Genomic DNA, 18,681 nt, shown 5'->3' on the forward strand with positions numbered 1-18,681 from the left:
TGAAACAATGACCAAATTATATTATTCTAATAAAATTAAACATCAAATAGTAATTGTTCATTGAACATGTAACCATAAGTTTCTTTTTCTAAAGATTAGCACAATTGTAATTTATTTTTATTTGTCTATTCAAAACCAAATACCACCTTTATACACAGCGCCACGTTGTGCTTAACCGAATCATTCTTGGTATGATAACATTGCAAACTCCGAAACTCACATGTTGCCGTGGAGATCCGGTGGGGATCCGATTAGCACCAAACTCCATTATGTGTGCAAAACGTAGATACGTTGACGGTGTTAAAACCTGTAACATTTAGTTTAGACGACTTACAATTAATATTGAGGTTTAGTGAGGATGAGAAATAAGGTATCTCGATGTAAGATTTAAAACCTATATACAACACTCTTAAGAGTAATGAAAAACTTTTGATAATAGAGAAGCTAAGCTACTGCAAAATCATAATCAAACTTAAAAACATCTATTGCATGTAAACATGAATGATGTGTACATTCCCAAATGTTGCTTCAGAACATGCAATCAAAGCAACAATAATAATTTTCTACTTCATTTCAAGTTCAAGTAAACTATTTTAATTATAACTCAGAAGTCATATATATTCAGATCAACATTAATGGTAATAAAATAAAAACTTACAATTGTTGATCAAATGGCGTTTGAACTGTATTGTAACATACATAAACTACAGAATCTGCTACGTTGCTTCGATTTGAACATCAGACGGCTCGATCTAATAATTGACCAAGAATGAAAATAAAAACAAACACAATAAGTTATATATTTATAACCATAACGAACACCAACAGTTAAATTGTAAAATATACAAATAAAAAGTTGATAATCACTTCATAAGCATCGGTTATAAGTGCATTATCCCATAATAAGATCATTTGACCTCCCGAAACCAAATGAATATTAAAAAGATACCTATTTTCGAACCGAGATCCATCCACCACTCCTACATTGTCCTTTGATTTCAGCCACTTCCTTATATGCGTGCCCACAAACATCGAAGCTGTAAGTTTAATCTCTAGTAATAAAAAGCGGCAACTACTACCCTTTTACTTATAAATGGATCGATTTGGTTTTTATTTTATCTCAAACGGGTCAAATTAAAAAAATGGCTAAAAAGTAAAAATGAAACAAATGGATTGAAACTTGAAAGTATACCAAAGGCTACATTCTTAAGCATAGAACCTCCTAGATGAACTGTGTAAAAAGTTTAGATTATTATTGTAATAATAAACAAAGTAATTATTGTAAACCATAGACTAAAAGGTGTTTTCGGGTTGATTCAACATAACCTGACCCGTACTACAAAATTGGCCTAGAATGCCCATCTTGCCACCTCTAATCTTTATTAAAATTTGGATGACATAACAACCAAATGTAATTCTTAAGAAGTACACTCAATAAAAAAGTTGAGAAGAGCATTAGGTTACCTATTTAATTGGCCCATAGTATTCCCCACTCGTCTCTGGTCCAAATCAAACTGCCATATTCGTAGGCTTTAACCATATTATAAAATTCAGATTCTCATTTTCCTAAATTACCTATTCTATCAGTATAAACACAAAATGGGGCTTCAATAATTCAAATTGCTATCCAAATATACACCCATCTACCTAGTTATCCAACATCTAACTTCAAATTGTTTATGTTCGTTTATGTTGGTGAATTGTTCGTTTAGGTTTTAAACGAACGAACATAAATGAACACACACATGCTCATTTTCTAAATAAACGAACACGAACAAAAAAATGTGTTCGATTATATGTTCGTGTTTGTGTTCGGTTAAAGTTAAATGAAAAAACACGAACATGCCTCATAACACCACATCTAAAAACTCATAATGCTTCCATTCATCAAACATTACTCTTGTTTTGACTCACTAACAAACCCACCAATCTAAATACCCATCACAGTAAAAAAAATACCATTTCCCTTGATAACTTGTTTTGAAATCTTTTCATTCAACCCATTTAAGATAATACACACACACTGACCTAGTCCTAAGTAAAGGGGTCACAATTACCAGCTCTACTACTTCTTACATCAGTTGTCCAAGCAGACCCACCCCCTGCATATGAAATAAGTAAACATTCCATAGTAACATAAATTATAAAACTTGTTTTAAATATAACAAAGCAACTTTTATCAAAATATAAATCAAGTCCTTTAAGTTTGAAATATACAGTTAGTTCCCCTTCTTAAATAAAACCAACAAATTTTGAAACTGAAACCTACTTAATCAATTAGGTGTGTTGCTTCGATCATCTATTCTTTTATTGATTGCTGTCCCATGATACATCTCTAGTTGTGTTTGTCAAATTTGTAAGATAACTTACTCTAATAAACATTTTCGATTTAATATCTTGCTCTTTTCCATTTATGGAACTTTTGTTTATTAATCTATCTGTTAATTCCCCCTCCCCCAAAAAGAGTTGAATATAGTACCAACAATTAACCATATAGGACCAAATAGACAGTTGAATCCACTTACTTCTATGGGTCTGTGGAAGTGGTTTAGGATCAAGTTGACCCATATATAATTTAATACCAAAGTGTTTAGGATCAGACTGACCAACACCAAAATTTACACGTTTTCAATATTATCTCATATGCTAATACTTCAAGAGGCCGTGGTGGCATTTTTGCCTTTGTGTACATGCTCCCATGCAAAAAAATAGAAGTATTTGGAAAAAAATGTATCAATAGAAAAAACATTTGAACAATAGCATGGAATGGTTATTAAGATGTTTAAAAGTTGTACCTTTCCCAAACTATGGTCATAGCAAAACCTGGAGGTAAAGTCTATATATTGTTTAAAAAAATGTTTTTTTAAGTAAAAACTATGATGTAATGGTTATTAAGATGCAAAACCTGGAGTCAAAGTCTATATTACTATATACTGTTGTTTAATATGAAAGATCAAATTTGGATATTATATTTATATAAAAAAACAATGTAGAAAGTTGTAAGCATTAAATACATTTTTTGGGAGCTTTTCGACCCGTTTAACACATTTCTTGTTTGATAAGATTTCTTAATCCGGCCCATTGGTGATTAAACACAACCAAAGTTAGCCCGTTTCAAGTACTTCGGTTGAAGCTTGCCACATCTAATCACCTACATGAGTTTAGACCACAACTATTTATTAAGAAAGGAAAGAACATAATATGAACCTCATCATTTTCAGGCAAGCGTGAATGTTTGGCTTTGTTCTTTTCAACCGGCGTCCAAGCCCCACAAATATGGCTTACCTATACCCTCTTTCGCATAGAAAAACCACAAACTAAAAACTATAATGTTGATTAAAAGAAGTTTTCCAGTTAAATATACATAAATGCCAAACATAAAGAAAAATAATATAGTATATCTCAGACCTGCATCCTTTAAATGGGAGATAATTTATGTGCACCTACTCGTTAAACTCCTCTTTTCATTTTCTTGAGAGTTTGATTCATTTCTAACAGCAGAACTACCCTTGATAGCCTTTGGAAGTATGTAGTGACAACATGAATCAAAAAAAAAAAAAAACATGAGAAGATGATCTCACAATGCCAACATAACTAAAAGTCAAGGTACAATGTAAAGTGGGTCAGGTAGGTTGGGTAACTCGCTAAAATCGTTCAAATTGAAATGGTTATTTTTTGGTACCAGGCAATATAGACCAGCAGGGCTTGAGTCATGAATAACCCACCCACTTTTTTTTTATCCATTTACAACAACAATAATAAATAGTTATTGAATTAGAACATGATTAATTTAAGTCATTAAATGAAAGGATTAGTGTGACATTTTGTATGTGTTCAGAATAAAACACATTCTAAACTAACTGATTCATGTGTAAATGGGTCAATATGGACATCCATAACCAAAGAAATTTAAAAAGGGGATGATATAGTACCTATTCTGGCTACCTGGTTGACCCATTTGGGGATTTTGTTCCCTTTTATAACTTGTAGCACATATCTTCACAAACTTCTATCCTTCTTAACTTGTAACACATAACTTGTAATATATTTAATTAAAGCAACACACCGATATCTATTATAGCGACTTATACCCATAAAAAAAGAGATACCAACAGCAGAAAAAGGAGACAATTTACATGGGGTTGGCGCACATTACTACGGTAACGCGAAGACATTAAGTAATCTGCAACATACCCTAAGTCGTTTTGCATATGAATACCTTATATGCAATCATTAATAAGGTAAAATACAACCGGAAAAGCCACCCCGAAGACCATTTATCTTACATGTGTCGCTGGAACCTAACATAGAACCCTAGCTTCTGGCCGAAATATCAAAGATTCTGAGCGGAACCCTAATTCAGCCAATGTTGCCGCCATCGTTCATCTTCAGCCATTATCATCATCATCAATATTGTATCTTCTTCATCTATGTTTATCTTTTTACCATCATGTACATTCTCTTCTCTTTAAAGGAGACATAAAAACATAAAGAGAGAGAAAACATGCACTTGCTCTTCTCTTTAAACACTAATAAATTCAATGGCAAAGTCATAAATACAAATGAGGCTGGCTTACCATATTGTTGCTAACTTTCTTTTGGGATCCAAGGAATGGCAATCTTCTAACAATATCCCCGAGGGGCTATTGACGAATGAGTGACATCATTCGGTATGAGCCTTGATAGACCAAAATCTTTACAGGAGTGTTTTGGTCAGAATAGAACATAGTCGAAATGCCTGGGTTGAAATCACTACCGCTTCCTTCATTAATCAAGGATTGTCCTCATGCACCGTTGATCGGAATTGAAGGAAGGCTGGATTGCGGTTGAGTAAAAGGTTGGATTCCTTCATGAATCAAGGATAGTTCTCATGTACCGTTGATCGGAATTGGAGGAAGGCTGGATCGCGGTTGAATAAAAGGCATCTTTCTGTACCAAAGATTGGGTGACTTATATCAATGTTCTGTACCAAAGATTGTTCAAAAAAAAAAAAAAATAAGAATAGAAAATGTCGACAATATGAAAATGAAAAATGAATAGTAAATAATATTGTCTACCCAATTCGTACAGTGTGATTCAGTTCTATGCATTCACGAACATAATAGGTTTTTAGTAATTTTGTAACTCCATGATCTTTTCATATTTTTAATTATCTTCGAATTGAAGGTTTTATGCAATCAACGCACAAATCCATGTTTGGCCTGTTTTTTTTAAAAGTTAAAACAGGTGGGTCACCTAACGGGCCAGAACTTGCCGATTTAAAACATGTCCGATTTGGCTGGGGCCAAAGCGGTTTCTAATCACAATAGGTTCGGGACAAAATGGGTTCAGTTTATCAGTTACTATTACTTCATGTACCCTTATGCCTTTTGACTCGAAACAAAATGATATTTAGCCAAAATGGTCACCATAACCATTTCGACTTGGATTTGTTTTGTTACCCTTACCCCTTTTAACCAAACCAATCTATTACTTTTTCAAAATGGCCACCTTAAATAGTTAAACGTGTAAGCAGGTTCTATCCACCCAAACCTGTGCTGGGCAAAACATGTATATAGATGCAACTTTAACAACATTTAAAGACACCCTAGCCATTTCAGCTTCATTTTATTGAACATACATCAAACACAATATATGTGAAAAAATGATTTGAAAGAAAATTAGAATATGGATACCACTATCGCCGGTAGCAGGTGGATCTATTTTGTTACTTTTTTATAGGCCAATTCCATATTGCCCTTGCCCATTCAGACTTGAAACAACTTGATATTTTTTTTTTCAAAACAGTCACCCTAATTCAGTTATCTCTTAACATGTTTTGACCTGAACCTGTTTTGTTACCCTAAACCCTTACCCATAACACATTTCATTCTTAACCATTATGACCCGAATCTGTTTTGTTATCAAAAATGCTTACCCCCTAACTCATTTATTTTATAACTCGTTTTGACCAGAACTTGTTTTGTTCAGAAACGGATTGGACAGTTTCTGACCTGAACACATTTTGAGCTGCCAACCGAAGCAGCCGACCACCCCACCAGCTATGCGGATATCAACGAAAAGATCTACGAAGAAAGATAACAAACTTAGACTAAGAAATCATATTTCTTTAAAAAGATATGAGAACGTAGTGACAAAAATGACAACAAATGAAAATTTTACCTTTGTATTTGTTGTACAATTCCTCTAAAAGTCGCATATCTATGAATGAATTAGCATGAGCTGTATATAGAAGATATCAAATGCCAATCACTGGTCTTCAAGCAAGTGCAACTACTGTGTTTGGAAATAAAGGGAAACTATTAACAAAAAATACCTAAGTAATACACCTTTTCAATAAATCATCTTTGTCTAATAATATCCGTAAACCATTCAAATCGACAATTTTTTATATTCAATGAAACTTTTCTTTTAGCTCTACATTATGAGCAAGAAACTTTAGTAGATTTTAATTTTTTATACAACATAACCGAATGATGAAAATTTATAAAAAGTTAAAAAAGAAGAGTTGATCAACATATTCCAGTTATTGTCATGTATTGATGAAATTTGTCCTCATGCCTTCTGCCCTATTTGTTTCATCATTAATAATGAAAATAATCAGAAATAAAAAAACAATTATAAACTTCAAAGCCAGCCTAATTTAAGCTGATTTTTAGCCAAAATCAGAGCATACGTATCTAACTTAAACTATGATAATTCATAAACCATAATTAGAGAACGAAATTGGACACATTTTTACCTGCTGATTTGAGATCGATTAAAACCTACATATGCGGATTTAAGGATGATGAATTAGCAAAGAACCAAAACCCCAAAAAATGTAGGGATTGAAAGCATATACTAACTAACCTGGATTGATCTTTCTCTTCTGTTAAGATAAAAAAGAATTTATTGTGAAAACACAGGAAAGATGAACCTTAATAGTTTGCGAAATCAAAGAATACATATATGAAATCTGATAGAACTCTAAGTTGGAAGAATACACAAACCGTGAATCTCTTGTTGATATCTTGATTGCAAAGTCTTGATACCTAGGGTTTAAAAAAAGAGTGTGATCAGCCACATGATTATTATGGTTGGAAGCACATAACAAAAAACATAAAAGATCAGAAGGAATAAAAATACCTATGTTATTGATTGATGAATATGAGAATGAAGAACAGGAACTTGCACTCATTTGATCTAGGGTTTTGAGAGAGAAAGGAAAGAGAGAAACTGAAAGCAATAATTGAATCAAAACATAAAAGGTACAGAAACATTACCTATTTCTTCTTCTGGCGGTCAAGATATCAGTGGAGGGAAGCAGCATTTTTGAGTCCCCATGTCACCATTGATTTGCTTTGAACATAAACCTGAACATAAAACATTGATTTGGATCGAACAACATGTATGAACTTTCCTAGTCACAAGATTTACCAAAATCCTCTGTCCCCATCGCATTCCAATCATTTAAAAAAAACCCTAATTTGAACGAAAAAATGATGGAGAAGAAGATAATTGAACAAAAATTGGGGAAACACCTTACACTAATTGACATACCTTGATTTCATGAGCCAGAGAGAGCGATGACCTTCAAATCGACAACTTTGATGGTGCGATGACATCAGTGCTTCAACTTTCAGAGAGGTACTGGGAGATTTGAATACGAAAACAAAATAATTGTGAAAGATTGTAACCTTGAAATTACCTATACCAATAATAAAGCCGCAAAGGAAGAAGCAAAGGAAGAAACCTAGGGTTTCTGTACTATGAAAAGGGAAACAATAAGGAAAAAGGAAAGATTTATTTGATTGAAGAGATAGACAGGGTGAAGAAACGTACGTGAGAAGGAGAAGAGAGCATTGAATACGAATTGAAGAGGAAGGAGAATAAAGAAAATTACATTGGCGCTCATTCTCAATTATCAGCCTTCAGAGCATGTCCACATCATCAAAATGATTGGCTAAGAATAGCCATTGTGGCCTAAGAGAATTCATTTAGTATAATAGATAGATAACTGTTAGATTCATAACCTACAAAACTTATTTTCTTTTACTATAACTATATAGAATATGAAAAGCTATTTTTTATTAATTTTTCGGTTGGTTCAGTTTACCCATCTAGTTTCAAAGCGTAGACCGAACCGTAGAACCCGGTTTTTCAAACCGTCAACAGAACCATATATTCATATATTTCTTTTAACCGGGCCAGGCCAATCAATTTAGCTTAGCGGATTCAACCATTTTAAACATACATCATTGAAAAAATTCTTAATAATTCAGTCTTTATATCCGGTGTCAATATAATTTATCTTTTCCGCCATACAAGATATGTTTGGAGGAAGATCTGAAGGATGAGCATTGCTGTGACGTGCCTAATAAAAATGAAGACAACGTGACACGATTTTAAGATTCTTGCACTTGACTTTACGACCACATATAACGTATTTGTATGGATTTTAAGAATAAGTTTAAAGTAAATGGTCACGACCAACATGATGACGATTTAAATTTATTTACAATCAAAAAGTTGTTAGAATAAACCCCATGATACTACTACTCATTTGGGGCCACATACTTGATCAAGATAATACCTATATGAGCCTATTAGGTGAGCGGATTTGTGTAAATACTCTCTGTACATGTTGTAATTTTTTGTCCTTTGCCCGTTTGGGTCGGGGGTGTTTGTTTTGTTTGGCCTTTTGCCCTTTTGGGTCGGATGTGTGTTTTAATGAAGTTTAATTTTCAAAAAAGAAAACCTATATGAGCCTATTATTGGCCCAAATGAGAAAAAAATCCTTTAACATCTTATTTTTTATAACACTACACCACTAATGGAAATTGCATATTGATCTAACACGATGAAGGAGTGTGAACAAAAAGTATATTTTGGACAATTTTCAACCCATTCGACCCGTTTACCTTTTAGCTTTATTTTATACAAATTTGACCCATTAGATTATTTACAGATAAAAGCATATCAAATATAACTACAAAAGTACATATTGATCTAACGCGATGAAGGAGCGTGAACAAAAAGTACATTTTTGGACAATTTTCAACCCATTCGACCCATTTTCCTTTTAGCTTTATCTTATACAAATTTGACCCATTAAATTATTTACAGATAAAAGCATATCAAATATAACTACAAATCGGTATCCTTTTAGAATTATTTTGATAAAATAGGAAAAACTGATAATAAAAGTAGGAATCATGGTCGTAATACATGACTTTTCTCAAACAAAACTATAGAACATATATGAGTCCATAAACTCATTCCATTATTAATTATTCCATTATCATTTACATCCCAGCCCACTGCAGTTAGCATGTTAACACCCTTTTCCCGGTCTCTGCAATCAACATGAACACAATGCACAAATATTACTTAACTTAAACAAACACATACTCGGTTCTGAAAACACCATCCTAGACAGCTTCTAAAAATACATATAATGGAACAGAGACAATACTGATCATTAATTTATTATGATCATTCACCAACCCAACTCGTTTCGTTTCACACCAAAAATTTGCCCGTTTTGACCCGAACCATCTTGGTTTCTCATTTAATCCAAGAACAAAGTGATACGATAAACCTTTCAAATGTATTTATTTGTATACACTAGTTACCTGAACGTTCCCATAACTCTGGTTGTGATATGACATTTACCAGCACCTAATAACTTAGCAAGCCCAAAATTAGATAGTTTGGCATTGAATTCATCATCGAGTAATACATTGATGGACTTAGCATCTTGATGCACCACTTTTGGCTCAATGGCCCCATGTAAATATGAGAGCCTCCCAAAAAATTACGTTATGAGCTAATGCCAAAAAAATAAGTAGATTATTTACAAAAATTCGGAAAAAAAGATTGTCACATAGGCCTCTACGGTACCAAAGATAACTTTTATGCAAGCCTCCTAAATAAGATATCGATGTCAATAACAGAATGGCTAAAAAACTAAGTAAATTATTGAAAAGGACATAACAAATTGGCTAAAAACATCATCTTTTTCAAGAGCTTATGCTTCACCAGTAATTGTACATTAAATTGAGCCCTGTATTCTTCCAAACTACTATGTTTAAACTAATTGTACAGTAAATACACATCAAACAGTTAATATGTTTAAAATTCTAGGATTTTAAATATTAAATTCACAAAAATATGTTCCTTACATTCCGCTACAGATAATTCACTTTAGCTGTAGTGTTGACTACATGGCGGAGTGGTGGAGCATCCGCCGTCCCTTCCACCCACAAAGATAGCTGCCATGAGTTTTACTCTGTCGTGGTTTGCGCTCCTCACCCATCACCACTACAGGAGAAACCACCTCTATGCCACCAACATTGTCGGAAATTTGCTTTTCAGGAATATAATCATCTTCTGATCGCTTGTCGAGCCATGAAATGATGTCACCAAAGACAATATCAATGTTGTGATCAGGCTCGCCTGATGTTAACCCGTGCCACATTCCCGGATATAGCTTTATGGTTTTGTCTTCGCTACTGGCTTGTTCATATAAAGCCCGGTTCACTTCTGGATCATTCACCGTATCTGCCTCTCCATGTAGCACAAAAAATGGCAAGGTCACCTGCACACAAAATTACTATATGAATTATGTAAAGCTGAAACTTTGTTTTAACAATCACAAGTCAAAACCTGACTCTGTTTTTGAAGAGATTCAGGCTAGGGTAATAATGTAAAATGACCTTGCTTAAGCTGTCCTCAAGACCCATGCTGGCCCGAAGCATTTCTAGAGCGGTTTTCAGCCTCGGCTTTTCTTGATATATCAATGTGTTTGCACGTATCTGCACAAGTATTCAAATCGTCTTGAATTTACATGTTACTATTCTTGTCGATAGCAAATTCCGAAAAAAAAAACTCACCTATTCTCTCTTAACAGGATCCTTAAAAGCCGCATCAATAACATCTTTTCTAGGCACAATCTTCCATCGTGGTATCACATCTTCCATTCTTGTCAGCATGCTTATCACCAGTGGGTGTGGCTTCACCTTTTCAGATATCTATCAACACATCAAAAACGCTTTAAAATCATCAGTGAACATGCTTCAAGAACTTGTACCGTACAACACTCATAAGCTATTTTCTAGCAAGCTTCGAGTAAAAATGGTTAGATTCACCTATAAACTGTTACCTTACACATGGGCGCAACAAGAATAGCCCCATGCCAAAAAGAAGGGTCCTTTCTGTGTATAAGAAGGGCGGCCGCACCACCCATGGACTCACCATACAAGAACCGTCTCTTTTTCCTGTAGCCCACTTCTCCTAAGTGGTTCTACCAAGGTTCATTAACCCTATTCCGGGAAGGGCTAGAGATGGTTTTCAACCAAACTCTTCCCCCCACCCCCGGCGACATTGTTTATTGATGAGGAAGAAACATAAAAGGTTGAACCGTCTAAGATGCCCTTTACAGAACTGGAAGCTACACAAATTGCATGGATTCCTGCTGATGTTGGAAAAACAGCCAATATGAAATTGTTCTTAGGGCCCACATCAATAACTTGCTCCTAGACTGTATCTCCCAGTTGAATACCTATTGTATATTGCAGTTTTAAAGATTGTGCAATATCATAAAATGAGTTTTTGGTTTACCTTAACAAGACCAGGTAGACGGATGGTAACTAAACCTTCCAAGTTACTCACCTTTTTCCAAAAGGTGTTGTATATCATGTCCACGTCATCAAATTTATCAAAATCTTCCTGAAGTAAAAAACCATATGGTCAATGTCAATGAACAGTCTGGATTCACCATAGCTAGTTTCATTGATAAAACCTGCAGGGAAAGAGAAGTTATAAAAACTAAAGTTTAAAATTCAAGCATTTAGTCGTATCAACCAAACAAACATGAAATGATTAATCATATGACATACGCCATAATCTACTTTTAAATCCAACTTGGACTAATAAACAAACCTGTTAATGGTGATACATAGTTTGATGGTTTCAAAGTAACCGGACAAATTAATATTATACAAAAGTTCTTTTAGCAAAAATAGATACCAGCTATTAGTGAAATCCAATCCAACTACAAACGTCAAACCAGAACCTTCATTAAAGAAAAAGTATAACGTTCATACTAAATATATATACACCTACAAACAGTAACCTAAAAAAGTGTTCATCAATTATCATAATGCATAATTCATATCTCAACTGCATTAGATATACGATGTTTGGTAATTGCAATTGAATTAAACAAGCTCTAATTACAACTTCAATACCTGAGAATTCTTCTGATGATTGGGCTAGGCGAGAATGGCATTGATAGTGGCTGCACCCTAGAAAAATCCATAAAAAATCCAACTGTAAAACACATAGTACAGTAAACAGTACCTTCAAGCCCGTTTCCTGCCCCGGTTGTATCTATTCCGGTTGTTGGATATGCTCCGTCCTGACCCATTCTGATCCATGCTCCGTTGGTACATAATAGCATATTGTATATTTGTAAAATATTATCTCCATTAATGTAGGAGATTTAGTTACATTATTCTTGTATTCTTGTATTATTTATACCCTAATCACATTCTTACATGGTATCATACCTTAACACCTTAACGATCCTCTCTCCTAAACCCTATTCTCACCGCCGCCGCTGCCTCACTTCGTCGGCCGCCGGCTCTCTCTTCTTTCGTTCCTCTTTCTCTATCTTCTCCCCTCATGGAACCCAAACTACATCCCGCCCTCACTGTCTCCAACATTAAAACTCACGTTCCAGTTATCCTGGAAAAAGATTCAACCCACTACACAACTTGGAAGACCCTTTTCAAAGTCCATTGTCAGATATACGAGGTTCTTGATCACCTCGCCGCTAAGCCGGATGCCGCCTCTTCTTCTACTACCACCGACTCCGCAGACTCGGCTAAAGACAAGGGAGCCGCCGCCGCCGCTGAGACTCTTTGGAAGCAACTGGACGCCGTTGTGCTCCAGTGGATCTATGCCACAATCTCCACGGCACTGCTGCACTCTATCCTTAAACCAGGTCAAACGGCCCATGAAGCCTGGCTTGCTGTTGAAAGCGAATTCAATGACAATAAAAATACGCGGGCTATCTTCCTTGGTCAGGAGTTCGCCAACTTATGTCTTGAGAATTTTTCCTCCATGGCGGAATACTGTCAACACGTCAAACATCTTGCTGATCAACTTCAAAGTGTTGGCTCTCCGGTTGACGACCGGATGTTAGTCATCAAAATCCTCACCGGCTTAACTGACCAGTATGACAACATCTCCACCGTCCTGCAAAACCGGGATCCGCTACCCGACTTCAATGAAGTTCGTTCTAGGCTCAACATGGAAGAACAAAAGAAGAAACGTCAGGTTACTCGCGGTGCTCAGTCCGCCGCCACGGCTCTCGCTGCCACCACCTCAAACCCGCCGCCATCCAACACCCCGTCTACCTTCTACCATTCGGACCGTGGCCGTGGGGGTCGCTCACGAAGCAGTCGCGGACGTGGCCGTGGCCGCAATTATTCGGGCTGTGGTAACAACAACAACAGCCGCTACCAGCCATCGCCCACTTAGTCGCACCCTTACATCGTGTTTCCTAGCAACTGGACTGCTGCTCAATGGGCTGGCCTGCTAAATCAGCCCAACTCGGCCCAACCCCCTTGTCCGTACCCATCGAAGCCGGCCCCCTCCTCTTCACAAGGCATCTTGGGCCCGCGGCCTGATCAGGCCCATCACACAACTTATTCGCCCACTGACATCGAGCAGGCGCTTTACTCTCTGGCACTTAATCAGTCAGACCCGGGGGTGATGGATACTGGAGCTACGTCTCACTCGGCCAATGAACAAGGTATATACTCCCCGTCTACTTTTAATACTTGCACTAATAAAAACATAATTGTTGGTAATGGCATGACTATCCCTGTTTTGGCTCAAGGCAACCAGGTCCTACCACCCCCTTATCCACCACTCAAACTTAATAATGTCCTGTTTGCCCCGAACCTAATCAAAAATCTTATTTCTGTGCGTCGCCTTACTACCGATAACCTTGTTTCTGTTGAATTTGACCCATTTGGTTTTCTTGTGAAGGATCTCAAAACACAGGCTCCTATCCTACGATGCAATAGCACGGGCGATCTTTATCCTCTGACTGAGCCACTTCCACTTCAACCCACCCAACCATCTGTCTTTGTTGCTGTTTCTCAAGATCGCTGGCATCAACGTTTGGGTCATCTTGGCAAAAACTTATTACAGTCTTTAATACTTTCATCTTTTGTTGATTTTGGGAAATTTAATAAAACTCTTTGTCAATCTGGCGTGTTTGGTAAAAGTGTCAAATTGCCATTTTATGATTCTGTCAATCATACTCATTCTGCTTTTGATATTATACACAGCGACTTATGAACATCACCTGTACTTAGTACGGGTGGTCATAAATATTATATCCTCTTTTTAGATGATTTCACAAATTTTTTGTGGACTTATCCCATATCAAATAAATCTCACTTTTTAACGCCTTTACCACATTTCATAATCTAATTCACACTCAATTTGAACGTAAAATCAAGCAATTTCAGTGTGATAATGGCAAAGAATACGCAAATCAAAATTTTTATAACTTTTGCAATCATAATGGAATGCAATTTCGCTTCTCTTGCCCCTACACCTCCTCTCAAAACGGTAAGGCGGAACGAAAAATCCGCACTATCAATAACATGATCCGCACCCTCCTTGCCCAAGCCTCCCTACCTTATAACTTGAGGCACCATGCTTTAGAAACTGCCACATACCTTCTTAACATTTTACCAAGCAAATTACATAAATTCAAATCCCCCACCACCTTGCTTTACAATTGCATTCCTGTATACGATCATCTTAGGGTTTTTGGGTGCCTTTGTTACCCGCTAACTCCTTCCACCACAATCCACAAACTCAACCATCGGTCTCACCCTTGCGTCTTTCTTGGGTACCCGTCAAACCATCGCGGTTATAAGTGTCTCGACCTCACCACACATCAATTAATTATATCGAGACATGTTCACTTTGAGGAATCCATCTTTCCTTATACCATACAATCACCCACTAAACCCCCGTCTTATGATTTTCTGAACCCGACCATTAACCCACTCGTTTGGGACTATCTCCACAATCCCAATCTTCACCGCCCAACACTCCACCCTCCCCCACTCCTAATTCGCCAATCCTCGGCTCACCCCTCCCATACAGCCCTGGCCCAAATATAACGGCCCAGTCCCCACCCACACCCACTTCTGCTATCGGCCCACACCAACTCACACCCACTCCTGCTCTCGGCCCACACCTACATCCGATAGCCCCTGCCCAAAACACTTCCCCACCGGCCCAACCCACCTCAGTCCAAAACACACTTCAGCCCGACCAAACCCCTTCCTCCACAGCTCAACCCACCTCAGCCCAAAACGCCGTTCCATCCCCACCCGTTGATCCTTTGCCTACGTCCAGTCCACTCCCTTCTGTGCCATCGGCCGCAAATCCATCCACCCGTACCATTCACACTCGTTCAATGAGTGGTATTGTCAAACCCAAGCCAATTTTTAACCTTAACATGTCCACCGTTGTCCCTATTCCGAAAACTCCACAGGTTGCCTTGTTCTCTCCAGAATGGTTTACTGCCATATCCAACGAATTTAGTGCACTTATTAAAAACAAGACCTGGGAGCTTGTACCTAGGACGCCTGACATGAACATTATACGTAGCTTGTGGTTGTTTAAACATAAATTCAGGTCGGACGGGAGTCTGGAATGTTATAAGGCCAGGTTGGTTTGTGACGGTCGTAAGCAGCAAACAGGTATAGACTGTGGTGAGACGTTTAGTCCGGTTGTTAAGCCGTCTACTATTCGGCTAGTTCTTTCTCTTGCGTTATCCAAGTCATGGCCGATTCACCAGTTGGATGTCACTAATGCCTTCTTACATGGCAATTTGGAAGAAACAGTTTATATGCACCAGCCCATGGGTTTTCGTCATCGAGACTTTCCAAATCATGTATGTCTTCTTAGGAAGTCGTTATACGGTCTCAAACAGGCTCCGCGAGCCTGGTATCAGCGGTTTACAGACTTTTTACCTTACAGGGCTTTCGGCAGAGCAAGTCAGACAACTCTTTGTTTATTTATCATCACAGTGCTGACATTGCTTATCTCCTTATTTATGTGGATGATATTATTCTCACCACATCTTCCGAGGCGCTTCGTGCACGGCTGTTACACACCCTATCAGGAGAATTTGCCATGAAAGATTTGGGGCCACTTTCGTATTTCTTGGGCATACAGGTGACACGAACTGGTGATCATATGTTTTTATCTCAGCAGGCATATGTTAATGACATCATTCATCGGGCATCTATGGACTCCTGCAAGCCGGTTGCTACACTGGTTGACACACAATCAAAATTATCGGCTTCCTCCGGCCCTCTATATGAAGATCCAACCAACTATCGTAGTCTTGCAGGTGCTCTCCAGTATCTCACTTTTACTCGCCCGGATATCTCCTATGCGGTTCAACAAATATGCATGCATATGCATGCTCCTACGCTCGATCACTGGAATGCGTTGAAGCGCATTATTCGATACCTTCAAGGAACGACTCACTTTGGTCTTCATTTAGGGCCCGTACCAACTTTACGGTTACTCGCGTATACTGATGCAGATTGGGCTGGCTGCCCTGACACTCGTCGTTCTACGTCAGGTTATTGTGTTTACTTGGGTAACAATCTCATTTCCTGGTCTTCTAAGCGTCAGCCAACTATTTCACGCTCCAGTGCAGAAGCCGGATATCGAGGGGTTGCCAATGTGGTTGCAGATATTTGTTGGTTACGTAATCTCCTTCTCAAGCTGCATCACCATTTTTCTATGGCCACCTTGGTCTAATGTGATAATGTCAGTGCGGTTTATCTCTCCGGTAATCCTGTTCAGCATCAGCGGACTAAACATATTGAGCTCGACATTCACTTCGTTCGTGAACAAGTGCAGCGTGGCCATATTCGTGTTTTGCATATTCCATCTCGTCATCAGATTGCTGATATCTTCACGAAGGGTCTTCCGCGAGTACTGTTTGATGATTTTCGTACCAGTCTCAACATCGGTCCTCCCGACGTTTCAACTGCGGGGGTGTAATAGCATATTGTATATTTGTAAAATATTATCTCCATTAATGTAGGAGATTTAGTTACATTATTCTTGTATTATTTATACCCTTTGTGATTAATGAGAATATCAAGTTGAATCACATTCTTACAGTACATCTCCATGAATTAGGTTTTCAACCTCCTATTTACAAAATCATGAAACAATCTCAACGAATTCTTAACAAATCAAGTCAAACAACACGTGTAACGATTAATGCACGCTGATTTGTTCAACCAATAAAAAAAATAGGGCTCGATAGAACGATAAATTTGGGTGTGTGTACTCTCACTGATCGAGAGAGAACTAAGGAAGAGAAAGTATGTTTGAATTCTGATATGGGATTAGGGTTTACTGCATGTTTTGAATAGGGGATGGAAGATTTAAAAGCTTTATCAGTTGTACCATATGCTATGATGGTGGTGGGGTTTCGATCGGTAGAGAGGTCTTGGAGAGAGAGAAGTGGAAAACATACCTGATGGTTGCAGTGAATTAAATGATCGGAGGTGTTGAGAGAAAAGATGATGGAGGGGGGTTTAAGAGGTGCGGCTCTTGAGGGGATGAAATGTCGGGGTTTAAGTTGAGAGAAGAATGGTTTTGAATTTTGAATTTGAGATAGGAATAATCAGAATAGAATATGTTGTTTCAAATGGTGGGGGAAATTCATGCTGATAGAGCTGTTAGTTGGATTTTTGTTAAAAAAAGGTATTGTTTATGATGGGTACGATGATTATATGTTTAGAGATGATAAAAAGTAAATGACCAATGGCAAAGTCAAACTATATAATTATACATAAAAAATAATAACTTACAAAAAAAGGAAATAAACATGTCTGTGATACGTAATGTCTACTATTTGGTAGTAGACACTTCTATATTTTTTTTCCGACTATATTAGTTTTTATTTTTTTTCTTTAATCACTTGTACACTAAAGCATCATCAACTTTTATCTTTTAATCCGTGCGTCAATACTGAACAAGACAACTACTGAAACGTCAATAAAAATGTATAGGTCGTCATGTTGTCTTTGGAATTTTTTTAAACATTATAGTTCATAAGACATGTCAAGAATACGTAAAAAAAAGTTATAAGTTTGTTGTGGAGAGGGAAAAGTGTAACTAATTATCTTTAATTTTGTTAAAAGTCAGGGATTTATGTGTAATATTTTTAGGGGCTAAAAAATAAATAGTGTTTAAAAGACCAAATTACTCTCATTTTAGGGGTCTATCTATAAATAAAGGGAGGAAAAACTCTTATTTTTTGACTATATTAAAATACCTCTCCCTCATGCATTATAATATAGTATAGATTATATCAAACTAGTATGGTCGATGTCAACCTTTGACTAAGCATTTGCGATTCTCTTAGATAACATGTTCTATCTCTCTCACATAAAAATTCAATAGGCTATAAGGTGCGGTGATGGACCATCATCAACACCACCCTCCACGTCATCGCCACATCATTCTATCTTCCACCACTATCCTCCATCACCAATCAAATGTCTCAAAATCATCAAAGGAGGCCCATGAAGAACGTGGGAGGAATCACGGTGGCCACGCGTGGCT

General features: G+C 37.2%; 2 protein-coding genes and 1 pseudogene across 48 annotated transcripts; 1 reads left to right on the plus strand and 2 right to left on the minus strand.

The window, feature by feature from the left end:
- LOC110925480 lies at positions 1 to 7,922 on the minus strand. 47 transcript variants are annotated; one of them, XR_004862428.1, is made up of 15 exons: positions 7,825 to 7,922; positions 7,543 to 7,632; positions 7,129 to 7,355; positions 6,993 to 7,034; positions 6,853 to 6,871; positions 6,743 to 6,767; positions 6,163 to 6,276; positions 5,994 to 6,065; positions 3,933 to 4,963; positions 3,208 to 3,517; positions 2,058 to 2,102; positions 1,465 to 1,514; positions 950 to 1,005; positions 659 to 752; positions 1 to 307 (listed from the first exon to the last, which is right to left on the minus strand). XR_004862428.1 is itself a non-coding variant. In XM_035975202.1 (8 exons), the coding sequence occupies exons 2-8, from the start codon at positions 7,310 to 7,312 to the stop codon at positions 4,856 to 4,858; spliced, it is 339 nt and encodes a 112-aa protein (XP_035831095.1). In that variant the 5' UTR covers positions 7,313 to 7,355; positions 7,543 to 7,818; the 3' UTR covers positions 4,072 to 4,855. The 47 variants fall into 47 exon arrangements, 1 of the variants encoding a protein (XP_035831095.1); XR_004862419.1 differs by having other exon boundaries at positions 950 to 1,009; XR_004862421.1 differs by having other exon boundaries at positions 950 to 1,009; positions 3,208 to 4,929.
- Positions 7,923 to 9,964: 2,042 nt separating this feature from the next.
- LOC110925591 lies at positions 9,965 to 12,432 on the minus strand (annotated as a pseudogene).
- A 237-nt stretch (positions 12,433 to 12,669) lies between these two features.
- Positions 12,670 to 13,530, plus strand: LOC110899029. Its single transcript, XM_022145893.1, has one exon. The coding sequence runs from the start codon at positions 12,670 to 12,672 to the stop codon at positions 13,528 to 13,530; it is 861 nt and encodes a 286-aa protein (XP_022001585.1).
- The last annotated feature ends 5,151 nt before the right edge of the window (positions 13,531 to 18,681 follow it).

This window comes from Helianthus annuus, chromosome 7 (genome assembly GCF_002127325.2).
Source record: "Helianthus annuus cultivar XRQ/B chromosome 7, HanXRQr2.0-SUNRISE, whole genome shotgun sequence".
Lineage (NCBI taxonomy): Eukaryota > Viridiplantae > Streptophyta > Magnoliopsida > Asterales > Asteraceae > Helianthus > Helianthus annuus.

Coding starts and splice junctions, on each gene's coding strand:
- LOC110925480 (XM_035975202.1), bottom strand. CDS start 7,312: ATGCTGCTTCCCTCCACTGATATCTTGACCGCCAGAAGAAGAAATAG. Junction 6,223..6,742: donor AATCGATCTCAAATCAGCAG/GTAAAAATGTGT, acceptor TTCTATATACAG/CTCATGCTAATTCATTCATA. Junction 4,930..5,993: donor GCAGCTCAAAATGTGTTCAG/GTCAGAAACTGT, acceptor TCTTTGGTACAG/AAAGATGCCTTTTATTCAAC.
- LOC110899029 (XM_022145893.1), top strand. CDS start 12,670: ATGGAACCCAAACTACATCCCGCCCTCACTGTCTCCAACATTAAAACT.